The following is a 15,152-nucleotide window of genomic DNA, read 5'->3' on the forward strand; positions in this document are numbered from 1 at the left end:
TGTATTACTTTGGCAGTACTCTAAAAATGCTTGTTGGAAATAATTTAAAAATTAAACTAATGATTCTGACTTGTTTAATTTAGTCATTAGTCCTTGGCTCAGTGCTGTATATTTGCAGCTTTTCATCTCTGCAGTTTCCAGACTTAAACATTATTTGTTACGAACAGTGAACATTCCAGACAAAACAAAAAGCAGACCCTTCTATGAAATGGCCCATGAGGAGTTCCGTATATGTAATTTAACAGTAATTAAGATGTCAAAGCTGAAACTCTTTTACACTGCCTAGTAACTACATGTAGGTTCAGTGCCTTTTATATATATTTTTTTAATTGTCTTGAAAAAAGGTTTTACAAAAAATGGAAAAAGAAAATTATGGTTATAAAAAACATGCACCATTTTAAAAAAAATATATTTATCTAATATTGAGTTTTACTCAGTGATGGTTATTTAATGCTGAATGATGTAACATACATGTATGCATATTGTTATGTATGCTAGAATGTAAAGACATTTAATAATGTACAGGGGAATGTATTGTGTTTAACCTAAATGTATTTGGTAATATTTTATGGTCACTTATGTTTTATGCAACAGGCAGCTCATTGTTTTTTGTTAAAATAATATTTTTTACTTTTATATTCTAAAATGATATTGTTATTTTTTGTGTCTTACTAATGGGTTGTATTACTTTTGTTAATGCTATAAACAAAATGATTTTGTGCTGCATTGGTTCTAAGAACTATTGCTACTAAAACAAGTATAAAATTCCAGAAATTATTAGTGTCAGGAATACATTATTTGCATGTACTTATTTGGATAAATATGAAAAGTTAGTTAATAAGAATAATTACATCAAATAAAATTAGCCATTGTTATATTATCTTATTTCTGGCTCAGTTATAGATCAGTTTTAAAAGTATACTGTTATACAGATTGTTTTGCATAAAATAAAATTAGCCATTGTTATTTGATTTTATTTCTGGCTCAGTTAGAGATCGGTTTAAAAAGTATACATTTATACAGATTTATTGCACACTTTTGTCAATAGGAAAACAACCTAAGCATACTACATTTACATAAAATGAAAATTACCTACTATTTTTTCATTTCTTTTCTGTTTTTGTTTCATTTAAGCTAATAAGGATAAATATATAAAATGAAATTACCCTTTGTCACATCATGTCATTTCTGTTTTGAAAATGACCCACCCCTTTGTTATTTCTTTTCTGTTTTGCTTTCATTTGAGCTAATAAGGATAATTACATAAAACAAATTTATACTCACTGTTGCATCACATTATTTCTGTTTCTTCTCCCATCCAGCCCAGTATCCGAGAAACCTACCTCAAACAGTCTCCCAGCCCACCCTGAAACGGGCGTCATCCCTCGAAGACCTGTCGGTCCCAGACAAGAGTGAGGAAGAGAAAGTTCCCATGTGGCACATGCCGCGGATGGGTCGTCAGCGGGCCTGCAATGACAGCTTCCGCGCGGCAGTCGACCGGTCGTACGACCCCCAGGGGGATCACAATGTCATGGATACTCGTATGTAATATTTAAACATTTAGTTTTTATTATTAATGTCATAAATACTCGTATGTAATATTTAAAAAAAATTTTTTTATAATAATGTCATTGATACTGGTATGTGATATTTAAACAGTTTGTTTTTATCACAGTGTCGTTGATACTCATATGTAATATTTAAACAGTTTGTTTTTATTATGAATGTGCTACATTGTTGGCTACATTGTAAAGTATTGATAAAGGTGTTGTAGTTATGTAGTTTTGTTACTGAGAGTAAAGATATATAATGTATTGCAGGCCCTAATCTAGAATTTGAAAAGCAGTAGAAGTGACTTCTCCCTTCCCAAAAGAAAGGGAAGAAATTTGATAAAACAAATAGACAAAGTGAACATTTACCGGTACATTTCGCAATGTTTTGCCATGTTCCGCATTCATTCAGAAAAATTCCAAATTATACACTTGGTTCTAATCGTAATATTTTGATATAAAATACTACTGCTTCTAGTAATAAAATTTAAACGAAACAATTGTATGTTTCATTAAAAACGTGATATTAAGTAGTCGATAATGTGTCGTTATGTTAAAATGAAAGTAATAATTAGTAGTTTTTGGCATTACTAAAATGAATGTAGCTGAAAATTAATGATGCTTGACTGGTCACTGCAAACAGCGAGAGATGCACTCATGCTTCTATTTAAGGCCAATTGCAGGGTTTCTACAATTTATATATAATGCACTAGCTATAAGTTATTAAAACAATTTACATGTACATGTACATTAAAACTTCACTAGCCCTACTATCCTTTAAGTTAATACAATTTAACTAAATAGTAGTAATAATCAGATATGTCACCTAAAGAGGGAGATACAGCTTAAAAACACTAAGATTGGGGGGTTGGGGTGGGGACAGGATATTCATATTTACAAAATAGACTTAACTGCAACATTTGACCTTTTTTTTCATTAGTCGTTGGGCATTGCGATAGGAGTTATTTACTAGCCCAACATTGAATATCACTAGCCATGGAAGTGGGGCTACCATAATCTAGATGCCCTGCCGATGGTTAAAAGAGTACCAAGTTTTCTCATTGATATCGGTAACCACTTTTAATTACTCTCCTGAGTGGTGACACTGTTCAATCAAATAGCTCCAATTGAATCCAGATTACACATCAAAATTACCACACGAAATTGCTTAACCTATTTCATTTTGGACGTAATCCTACAGGACATTTGCAAATTCAATAGCACTCTAAAAACCAACCCCCGCCCGCTACCGACCCTGGTCGGGCTGCTTCTGTTCCCTTGCATATGCCAGCTCAGACGATCCTCTCTCCCACCCACCCCAAACCTTTTTCCTGTCTTGGACGGAGAAGTGAGCAGATGTCTACACCTGTGTCCATGACAGGCGTGCACTACAACAGCTTGCATGTAAAATCCTCTGACCTGGTGACACTGCAGTCATATCTTTAGCTAAAATAAATACTTGTGTTTCATATACTCATTGTAAGAGAACACACAACTGATTGTCTTTTAAAAGCATAAGTTAAGTTGTGTATTTTTTTTTCCTTTTTGTTTTTACAATGCAGCCATTACTGGTATGTATGTAGTCAGTATCGTGTATGTAATTACTTACCACAGCATATATTTCAGCTTTGTAGCAATATCAGCACTTGACTTGGTTTTCCTTCTCGGACAGTATTTTGTGACTAAACTATGTACTGGTATTAAAGTACTAATCAAAATTATATCCAGGTGATTTTCCAGTCTTATATATTAGTTATGGAATTCCCTGGAATAAAAACCATAAAAATGTGTGAGTATTATCATGACCTGTTATGGTATTCAAACAACCGGTACAAAAAATGACAATAAATGACCTGTTATAGATAGAAATATGAAGTATTTACAAATTTACTGCAAAACATATGTAATTTGAAACAGACTATAATACCCAGTTTTATATTGAACACACCTGAGACCATCCTTCTGCTTAGCTTAGTACTTGTGACTTGACCTGTCAGCTTTAATCAATATCAATCTGGGTGTTATAGTCTGTTCCAAATTACATATGTTTTGCAGTAAAATTGAAAATACCTCTCATATTTCTGTCTATAACAGCAGGGCTCACGCGACCAGGCGAAGTGAGCCCAAACTTCACCTTGATCTCGCCGACTTCGCCCTGATCGTGTGTCTGGAGTGATATCGAAGTCGCCTTGTCAAAACAGAGGCCACATGCTTGGCAACATGCGTTCACGGGTGAATGAATGAATGTTTAATGACACCCCAGCATGAAAAATACATCGGCTATTGGGTGTCAAACTATGGTAATGCAAACAAATAAGTCGTTCACGGGTGACTGACCAGGAATTTGGAGATGGCGACGTGCTTAATTAAGGATTAATTATCCCAGTCTTTGAAGATAATACAAAGGAAAATAAAAGAACGTACATGTAATCACATGAATCCGTAATTTGGTATTTAGGATCATATCGTCCATATAATTTGTTTCTTTGAAGTATAAACAGTAATAACTCGTAATCAGTGTCTGCAAAAAGGGGCTTCACGTGATTTAACATAAAAACGCAAGTAAATTACTAAAAAATAAAAATAAATTCAAGTCTCCCTCTGGTTAAAAACGTCTCCCTCTCAAGGTCTGGAGGGAGAAGTCACTTCTCCCTAAAATTTAGACCTAGCTTGAGCCCTGTAACAGGTAATTTATTGTCATTTTTTGTACCGGTTGTTTGAATACCATAACAGGTCATGATAATACTGACACATTTTTATTGTTTTTACTCCAGGGAATTCCATAACTAATATATAAGATTGGAAAATCACCTGGGTATAATTTTGATTAGTACTTTAGTTGTTAATATATCAACCACACATATTGTCACATATTTATATATCTTAGCACATGCAGTGGACTAGAGAAGAAACCAAATAAAAACACACCACAAAATACTAACACTTAAAACAAATATAAAACCCTACAAATTTCGTACTTTTGTCCATTAGTCAATACACTAAAAATTAAAGCTTTTTTGTTTAATGACACCACTAGATCATATTGATGTCTTTTAGATGTCAAACCGGCCTCGGTGGCATCGTGGTAGGCCATCGGTCTACAGGCTGGTAGGTACTGGGTTCGGATCCCAGTCGAGGCATGGGATTTTTAATCCAGATACCGACTCCAAACCCTGAGTGAGTGCTCCACAAGGCTCAATGGGTAGGTGTAAACCACTTGCACCGACCAGTGATCCATAACTGGTTCAACAAAGGCCATGGTTTGTGCTATCCTGCCTGTGGGAAGCACAAATAAAAGATCCCTTGCTGCTAATCGGAAGAGTAGCTCATGTAGTGGCGACAGCGAGTTTCCTCTCAAAATCTGTGTGGTCCTTAACCATATGTCTGACGCCATATAACTGTAAATAAAATGTGTTGAGTGCGTCGTTAAATAAAACATTTCTTTCTTTCTTTCTTTAGATGTCAAACATTTTATAAGAGAAAACCCACTACATTTAGCCATTAGCATCAAGAGATCTTTTATATGCACTTTCTTACAGACAGGACAGCACATACATTTGATGTACCAGTCATGGAGCACTGGTTAGAACTGGAAAAAAAACCCACTGAGGAGATTTGATTTTTTGACCAAGACATCTTGGGCAAGTGCTCTACCGGGGTAGCTAGATCCCACTGCAAATTGACATATTGCAGTTCAGAATCTTCATGTTGTTTTAGTTAAGTGTCAAAGACATATGTAACACATGATCTATATGTAAACAATAAAAGAAGTCTGTTGTCATATAGGTGACTCTTTTTAATGACAAGTCAGCTTTAAATTAACATAGAGCTAAGCAGATACTCTGTACCTTATGCTTGGAATATATAGGGTCATTGGAGGGGGTCGGGGCACCTGTTGCATTTGATCAAAGTTAAAAGTAATTATAAAGATGCAGGTACTTGTAATCTTTTAACTTGCATCTGGAACTGCTTGTAGAATACAATCTTTATCTGTGACAAAGGTGGAGGGTAACCTACAGTACACATACAGTTTGTATGCTGTGGAAAACTAAACTATTTCAACTATATTATATATTGTATGTATTTATCTAGTAACATTAGTTGCAGCTTTTTATATAATATATACCTGTATGTTTTTAGTTCAGGAAGTCAAATATGCAATGATAATACATCAATAGATTACTGATGAAATTAAATAATAGGTGACTTAAGAGTTGTGGCCCTTTGAACAATAACTGTAGACATGTTGGAAGGCTGAGCAAAAGAAACCCTGCTAGACTGGTTTTGGTGACTAATGATCAATAAATGTGATGTGATAGGATATGTTTGAAACCAGTCTAATGGTCGCACATGTTCGTCGTCGTGAACGTGTCTCTTTCAGATGTTAGGATTTGAACTTGTCTTGCACAAAACATATCACCAGCTTTCAAAATGATTTTGATAGCCTATTTAGCCAATTCTAACCCTATTTAGCATTTGATTCTGTGAACATATTCAATTTGAAAACCACTTGTAAATCTTAGACTGCATCACATGTATTGCAGCTGTTTTGATGAGCGACTTTGATGTGTTCTTTATTTTAATGCACTCTCTGATGCTTTTGTGCTTTATTTTATGAGAATTAATGTTGTTTCTTATCTGCAATACTCATGTAAGTTACTTCTTTTGCACAAATAAAACACTACTCACAAACACTTTTTAATATTATTTAAATGGTGTCTCTTGCACAGAGGAAAGTACTTTATGAAATTATTATTTTGAATGATCTCCCTAGCATATTTAGAATCTAATGGTGAAGGTGTTTACTGATTCTGGCTGATGTGAATTCTTGTATCCCTGCAATTTATATTGTATCTTGTATTAACACTATCAGTCTATGTTAGATTTATCTCCTAAACTTTGTTGATTTATTATATTGAGGATTAAGTTTTCAGATGGCTATTTAGCTAGTGGTTTATGAGATTTTGTGTATATACACAAGCTCTCAAAACATTGATGTCTGTGCACCAAGCATCAGATCTGGTACACTGACAAACATGAAGCTAGTCACTCATTTCTGCTATAGAAACACTGTATGATCACCCTCTGTTTGCTGTTAGCACCACCTGGTTTTAGTGGAGATTTACCAGGCATGTATCTTCATCTGAACATCTATAACTATAGATCTACTTCAAAATTTTACATTCACAGCTTAGACTTAAAAATCATCCCAGTTCAAAACAATCATGGGAATGATTTTGTAATTTAGAAAACAGTACAGTCCAACCTATTAAAGGGACATTCCTGAGTTTGCTGCATTGTAAGATGTTTCCAACTAATAAAATATTTCTACGATTAAACTTACATAGTAAATATATTTTCTTGTTTAGAATATCAGTGTCTGTATATTAAATGTGTTTCTGGACGTCTTAATATTTGTAAGAAGCCCAAACTGGATTTTGTCTTCAAATAATTTTATATGTACGAAAAAATATATTTTAGGAAATAAATTGAAATTTAATCTAGTACAAATATTAGAACAATCAGAAAGACGTTTAATGTACAGCCACTAATATTTGATGCAGAAAAATATATTTGATATGTAATTACAATCATTAAAAAGTTTCTGTTAGTCGATAACATCTTACAAATTGCAGCAAACTCAGGAATGTTCCTTTAAGCAGTCTGAGACACATGCCTCACCTGTCTGGGCTGTCTGTCCAGGAACGTGTGTTACTGGTTAGTGGTTAATGAGAGAGAAGTCGGGATAGTGGCCTTACACCTACCCACTGAATCGTTAAACTCACTCTGGGTGGGACCCGGTACTGGAATGCCAACCCAGTATCTACCAGCCTTAAGTCTGATGGAATAACCATTACAACACCAAGGCCAGATAAAAAAAAAAACAATCTAAATTTATACAGATTTAACTTTAATAGTGATGCTTATTCCTTGATCTGTGTTTACATACATTTACATAATACTGATGTTAACATGAAATAAAAAGTATTGGTATTATTGACACATTTATGCACTAGTGCATTTTTTTTGTCTATGGAGTGTTCTGTTCTCAAGTCAAAAATTAATTTTGCATGTCTGATTGCCAGCCTTAGAACTCAAGGCCTGCTTGGGTACACAGCTGTGAAAATGAGAATTGTAACCAGGGACAGTACATGCATGCCTCACAAACAAGACAACAGCATGGTTTTCAATCATTTCAGGATTATTTTTCATTTGGCTCTTGTTGAATCTATATTTACTGCTGACAATAGGACTTCCTAAATGATGACTTGTGAACCATAGTAACTTATAAACTATACTCACAACCACATATATAAATGTTCACTATATATTTTTGATGGATTTTTAACAATATTTAGTATTTAAAAAAAATTGTTTTAAAAGTAGTGAGCATTTTGATTTCTTTGTCTAAAAAAACTATATTTTATTTCATTTTCATATCACCATTAGCCATTTGACCAGCCATTTTTTGCATTTTAAATATAAAAACCACAAACTAGATACATACTAGCTTCAAAGATTCAAAACAATCCTCTACAAAACAACATAAAACCCCTATTTCATCCAGCATAAATTATAATTTTACCTATTTTTTTCACCAGATATGAAATTGGCTATCTAAATTTTTATAATTTAGTTTAGCCCAAGTGGCTAGCTTTACTTGTGATGTTATCTGAGTGAGAGTACTGTCTTGTTACAGTTGAAGAAGAGAGTCTGGACAGTGGGTCGGTCAGCTACGGTCAGTCCAACTCGGCGCGGTCGTCATTCAGTAGTGAGAACACGGGTGAGGCTGGGTCGGGAGACTTCCACAGTCTGCGCAAAAAGAAACACAAGGAAAAAAAAGGCGGCATTCTTAAAGGATTCCTTAGGTAAGAGAGAAACGGATGAGATCCACATTTGTTTTGGGGTTTTTCAATTTAGAGATTCTGACTGATTTACAAAGCTAATTAAAACAGTTGTAAGTCATTGATGGGCTTTGCAATATTTGAGTAGAGCAGATAATTTGATCATGCTCATATACCACAAAGGTTTTGAGCATGTCTGTCCCGGGTCCCGTTTCTGGATAGCCAATATTTGAAGATAAGACATAACAATAATTTATCTTAAATATTGCTGTTCTAGAGTACTCATATTACTGACTCTTTCAAAAGGTAATTATTTTTGCATTTACCATAATTTGACACCCAATAGCCAATGTATGTTTCATGCTGGGGTGTCGTTAAACATGTATTCTGTTCTATTCTTTTAAAAGTTAACTTTATAACAAAGTAAAGTTAAAACCAGACATGTTGTCAAGTTGTAGTCAAATAGCAGGAGATAACATTACATATATTTTTATTTTCAATAAAGGCTAGTTCAATTTTAATTAAAAAAAACTATTGAAAATCCTGTATTAAATTGCCTTGCGACCAACAGAAAAATGTAACCAGTTTTGAGATTCTCTGAAAACTATGTGTCAGAATTACCAAGTATCTGGCTGATCAATAGCTGATAGTTTACTGATCAATAGCTGATAGTTTACTGATCAATAGCTGATAGTTTAGATCAATAGCTGATAGTTTACTGATCAATAGCTGATAGGTTACTGATCAATAGCTTGATCAATAGCTGATAGTTTACTGATCAATAGCTGATAGTTTAGATCAATAGCTGATAGTTTACTGATCAATAACTGATAGTTTAGATCAGTAAGCTCCAGTTGCATCATTAAACAGAGCAAACCGTTAGCTTTTAATATATGTTTTACTAAACTTTTAGCTTTTAATATATGTCTTACTATGTTGTATTTAGGTTTGGACGGGGAAGAAAGTCGAATGAAGAAAACAACCGCCGTTCACGGTCAGCAGAAAGGCCGCAAGACGCAGAAGTTCGACAGAGACAGATAGAGGAGGAGGAGCGAGCGTCGAAACAATCAAAAGATGACCAGTTTCGGTACTTTACTTAGTAACAATTTGATAATTATTTATTTTTTTATTCCCAGCCTCTTGTTTACAATTAAACAACATATGCCAAGTGTTGTGTACCATTACTGTTTTGTATAAAATGCTATCTACTTACAGCCATCAGAACAGCCAGAAACAAATGAATAATAAACAGTTTTAACAAACCCAACCCAAAACAAAAGATTTGTCAACTGTTCCATCAACAATAGCAAACACAACAAATTATTAAAAAAGAAATGGATATTTATACAACCATAATTTTTATATTTTTAAAAAATCATGATATGTTTTATTAGTAACATAGACTATTGTACCCAAGATGCAAAAAACATTAATAACTTGAAAGGCTAATATGGCAGATGGCAAACTACTAATACTTATTTTTAAAAAAAACCCAAAACAAGCAACACATTTGTCAGATATTAAAGGTATATTGTCACAGACCACTGACCTATTTAATGGTCTAACAAAGTATTACCTGAACAAAAATAATTTGATTTGTCCTTAAATGTACTTTATTCAACCATCTTCATAACCACCATATTCCATTTATTAATGACATTTTGTAAAAATAATTGAATTATGGCAATGGTCCATAATTCAAAAACTAAAATTGCCGAGAGGGATGACATGGATTTCACTCCTTCATGATTCAGTTGAGGTGATGCGATAGCTAGATTTGGTATCAAACAATTAATGTAATTTTTATTTATTATCCATTTTTAGAGAAATAAGGTCCTTAGATCCATGACAGTATGCCTTTAAGCTTATATAAAAGAAAATAGCAAATATAACAAATTAATTACTAACAAAAATAATTTATACAATGCTGGATATTAGAAAACCATAATGCTAATTTTTAATTATTTTAACTGAAAAGTTTTATTACTGACATAAAATATTGTACCCAAGATGCAAACACACTGAATACATGTAGCTTTTATCTTTTATTCATTGGAGGACAGTCCCCTATGTATGAAATCCACAATGAACTATGCATTAACACATGTTTTGCTTCTTTCCACAGACCACGAGAAGATCAGAGAGTGAAGGACCAGGAAGTGTTTGATATCAAGAAACTGCGAGAGGAGCACCAGAGAGGGTGGGACCGCCCTCTGTTTGACCGGCAGACGGAAAAAGAGGAGAACTCGCGGCCCAAACCACGAACACACATGTTCGACAACCAGAAGATGCACCTCGCCCAACAGATGTTCTACGACCCTCAGGCCGAGACCGAACCAAGCGTCTCCGAGCAGTGGAGGACCGCCACCCGGCAACAGCAGCTCGACGGCGACCAGTGGCAGTATCAGGGTAACCATGGCGAGCAGCGTGGGCAGACGTCAGAGATGATGAGCTACACTCTGAGGGAGGGGAACCTGAAGCGTGCCGACAAGATCCAGCTGCTGCGTGCGGAACACCAGCGCCGACACCAGGAGAGACAGGGTCGATACCCACTGGATGAACGCGAGGAGATCATCGAGACAGCGCTCAGACAGGCCGAGGAGGAAAAGGTGACAATCTGGCTGCTTTATCTTTTGTAGCCCAGTGGTAAAGCATTCGCTTGATGCACGGTCAGTCTAGGATCGATCCCTGTCAGTGACCCCATTGGGCGATTTCTTGGTTTAGCCATGCATCATGACTGGTATATCAAAGGTCATGGTATGTGCTATCCTGTCTGTGGGATGGTGCATATAAAAAAATCCCTTGCTACTAATGGGAAAATGTAGCAGGTTTCCTTTCTTAGACTATATTTCAAAATTACCAAATGTTTTACATCCAATATGGGGTGGGATTTAGCTCAGTCAGTTGAGTGCTCACTTGAGCTGCTTGTGTCGCAGGATCGAACCACCTCAGTGCATCCATTCAACTGACTTTTTCTCATTCCATCCAGTGCACCACAACTGGTCAAAGGCCATGGTATGTGCTTTCCTGTCTGTGAGAAAGTGCATACAGAAGATCCCTTCCTATTAATTGAAATATGTAGCAGATTTCCTCTCTAAGACTATATTTCAAACTTACAAAATGTTTCACATCCAATAGCCAAAGATTAATAAATCAATGTGCTCTAGTGGTGTCGTTAAACCAAAACAAAGTTTTAACCTGTACTTTTAGGGACTGTTCCAAAATTTATAACATGGCAAGGCTCGAACTTAAGACTGTTATCTATGGCAGTTGTGAAATGTTTTTGTTGTAGTATATCAAAGGCTGTGGTATGTACTACCCTGTCTGTGGGATGGAGCATATAAAAGATCCCTTGCTGCTAATCGAAAAGAGTAGCCCATGAAGTGGCGACAGTGGGTGTCCTCTCTCAATAACTGTGTGGTCCTTAACCATATGTCTGACACCATATAACCATAAATAAAATGTGTTGAGTGTGTCGTTAAATAAAACATTTTTTTCTTTCTTTCATTCCAACCAGAGGGCTACGACCTGTATATCAAAGAACGTGGTAGTGCTGTCCTCTCTGTGGGAAAGTGCATATAAAAGATCCCTTGCAGTTAATGGGAAAAATGTAGCAGGCTTCCTCTAAGATTGTATCAGAATAAATATTTGACATCCAATAGCTGATGATTAATTAATCAATGTGCAAAACCACCAACTTTTTAACTTTTTCATTTTCATAACATGGAGAGTGATGGGAGGTGCTGTTATTAACCCATTTTCTTTCTATTTTTTAAATTCATTCATTTATTCATTTAATTTTATTTGTCACCAGCTTGTTGCTTTCCTTCTAGAATTGATAACATGGGAGGGAGTGTGAAGCACCATTAATATATTTTATCTTCAGTAGTTTGGCTTCACATAAAAAGAAAAGGAACATTGTTTTGAAAATAAAAATGTTCTACTTTGATGAGCAATTTCTAAAGCTATTGGTCGGAATATAAATAAAATAACAATACTCATATACAGTGAAACATATCAAAATTATATTTTCTCTATTTATTTCACCCTATGGACATACAAAATGGATCTCAATCTAGTAGAGCACAAACATAAAGTTACAATGCAGCCTAGCATTTAACAAGTAATTTTACAACAGGTTGAATTACTTAAAAATACAATGTGATTAATTTGTATTTTTTAGCTTAAAAGACTAGGCCAGAATAACCAGGAGTACCACCCATCTAGCAGAGGTTACCAACCAAGGTATGTCATAATATCTCAGCTTTTAAACTTTATGTAGGTTTTTTTCTACATAAACATAAACGTTGCAACGAAAATGGTCACCAATGCAACCAAAATGTTGGCGTGGCGACTGATTGAATTTATTATCGTCGTCATCTGGCGACTGACTCCAAAAACGTCTTAAGTATTAAATTATTTGCCATGTGCGTTCAGAGTCCTAGCAGTGAAAACAAATAAAATTTGTTAAATCATTGTGCAGTCGGAACATTTCACTATTTACGAAATTGTCCGATTGATCACTGTGAATTCCGTATTAATTGTCGGTACAATTCAGAACTCATCGTTAATTTTAGTAATTTGGCGAAAATAATCCAGATACTTACAACACATTCATAAATGATACAAAATGAGTAGTGTCGCACTGTGGCGAGTAACATTTTAAGTTTGGCTAGTAAATTTTGTTTGTCCACTAGCCAAAGAAGAGTAAGTTATAAAACCGAGTGTAGAACACTGATAAACGTAATTTGAAAAATGTTCCTAAGATAGACTGCTTGTTAAGTAGATGACTAATATGATTGACTGTTTCTCTTGTTAAGTAGATGACTAATATGATCGACTATTTCTCTTGTTAACTAGATGCCTAATATGAATGACTGTTTCTCTTGTTAAGTAGATGACTAATATGATTGACTGTTTCTCTTGTTAAGTAGATGACTAATATGATTGACTGTTTCTCTTGTTAAGTAGATGACTAATATGATTGACTGTTGTTTCTCTTGTTAACTAGATGACTAATATGATTGACTGTTTCTCTTGTTAAGTAGATGACTAATATGATTGACTGTTTCTCTTGTTAACTAGATGACTAATATGATTGACTGTTTCTCTTGTTAACTAGATGACTAATATGATTGACTGTTTCTCTTGTTAAGTAGATGACTAATATGATTGACTGTTTCTCTTGTTAACTAGATGACTAATATGATCGACTGTTTCTCTTGTTAAGTAGATGACTAATATGATCGACTGTTTCTCTTGTTAACTAGATGACTAATATGATTGACTGTTTCTCTTGTTAACTAGATGACTAATATGATTGACTGTTTCTCTTGTTAAGTAGATGCCTAATATGATTGACTGTTTCTCTTGTTAAGTGACTAGATGACTAATATGATCAACTAATTTCTCTTGTTAAGTATGATGAAGTAGAATATGATCGACTGTTTCTCTTGTTAACTAGATGACTAATATGATCAACTGTTTCTCTTGTTAAGTAGATGACTAATATGATTGACTGTTTCTCTTGTTAAGTAGATGACTAATATGAATGACTGTTTCTCTTGTTAAGTAGATGACTAATATGATCAACTGTTTCTCTTGTTAAGTAGATGACTAATATGATCGACTGTTTCTCTTGTTAAGTAGATGACTAATATGATCGACTGACTAATAGATGACTAATATGATTGACTGTTTCTCTTGTTAAGTAGATGACTAATATGAATGACTGTTTCTCTTGTTAAGTAGATGACTAATATGATCGATGACTAATATGATCGACTGTTTCTCTTGTTAACTAGATGACTAATATGATTGACCGTTTCTCTTGTTAAGTAGATGACTAATATGAATTACTGTTTCTCTTGTTAAGTAGATGCTTAATATGATCGACTGTTTCTCTTGTTAACTAGATGACTAATATGATTGACTGTTTCTCTTGTTAAGTAGATGCCTAATATGATTGACTGTTTCTCTTGTTAAGTAGATGCTTAATATGATTGACTGTTTCGATTGTTAACTAGATGACTAATATGATCAACTGTTTCTCTTGTTAAGCAGATGACTAATATGATCGACTATTTCTCTTGTTAACTAGATGCCTAATATGAATGACTGTTTCTCTTGTTAAGTAGATGACTAATATGATTGACTGTTTCTCTTGTTAAGTAGATGACTAATATGATCAACTGTTTCTCTTGTTAAGCAGATGACTAATATGATCGACTATTTCTCTTGTTAACTAAATGCCTAATATGAATGACTGTTTCTCTTGTTAAGTAGATGACTAATATGATTGACTGTTTCTCTTGTTAAGTAGATGACTAATATGAATGACTGTTTCTCTTGTTAAGTAGATGACTAATATGATCGATGACTAATATGATCGACTGTTTCTCTTGTTAACTAGATGACTAATATGATTGACCGTTTCTCTTGTTAAGTAGATGACTAATAGGAATGACTGTTTCTCTTGTTAACTAGATGACTAATATGATCGACTGTTTCTCTTGCTAACTAGATGACTAATATGATTGACCGTTTCTCTTGTTAAGTAGATGCCTATTATGATTGACTGTTTCGATTGTTAACTAGATGCTTAATATGATTGACTGTTTCGATTGTTAACTAGATGACTAATATGATCGCCTGTTTCTCTTGTTAAGTATATGACTAATATGATCGCCTATTTCTCTTGGTAACTAGATTCCTAATATGATCGACTGTTTCTCTTGTTAAGTAGATACCTAATATG

At 34.3% G+C, this 15,152-nt stretch overlaps 1 protein-coding gene across 1 annotated transcript in view; it reads left to right on the top strand.

Annotated features, from left to right (window-relative positions):
- The window catches only part of LOC121381637 (partitioning defective 3 homolog), a 70,351-nt gene that overhangs the window by 55,170 nt on the left and 29 nt on the right, over positions 1–15,152 (top strand). Inside the window, exons 17-22 of the mRNA XM_041510972.1 lie at positions 1,323–1,541; positions 3,113–3,121; positions 8,251–8,419; positions 9,342–9,482; positions 10,521–11,004; positions 12,579–12,640. Of these exons, the coding sequence (XP_041366906.1) occupies positions 1,323–1,541; positions 3,113–3,121; positions 8,251–8,419; positions 9,342–9,482; positions 10,521–11,004; positions 12,579–12,640 (1,084 nt within the window). The remainder of the gene's footprint in view (positions 1–1,322; positions 1,542–3,112; positions 3,122–8,250; positions 8,420–9,341; positions 9,483–10,520; positions 11,005–12,578; positions 12,641–15,152) is intronic.

Source organism: Gigantopelta aegis, chromosome 9 (genome assembly GCF_016097555.1).
Source record: "Gigantopelta aegis isolate Gae_Host chromosome 9, Gae_host_genome, whole genome shotgun sequence".
NCBI classification, from domain to species: Eukaryota; Metazoa; Mollusca; class Gastropoda; order Neomphalida; family Peltospiridae; genus Gigantopelta; species Gigantopelta aegis.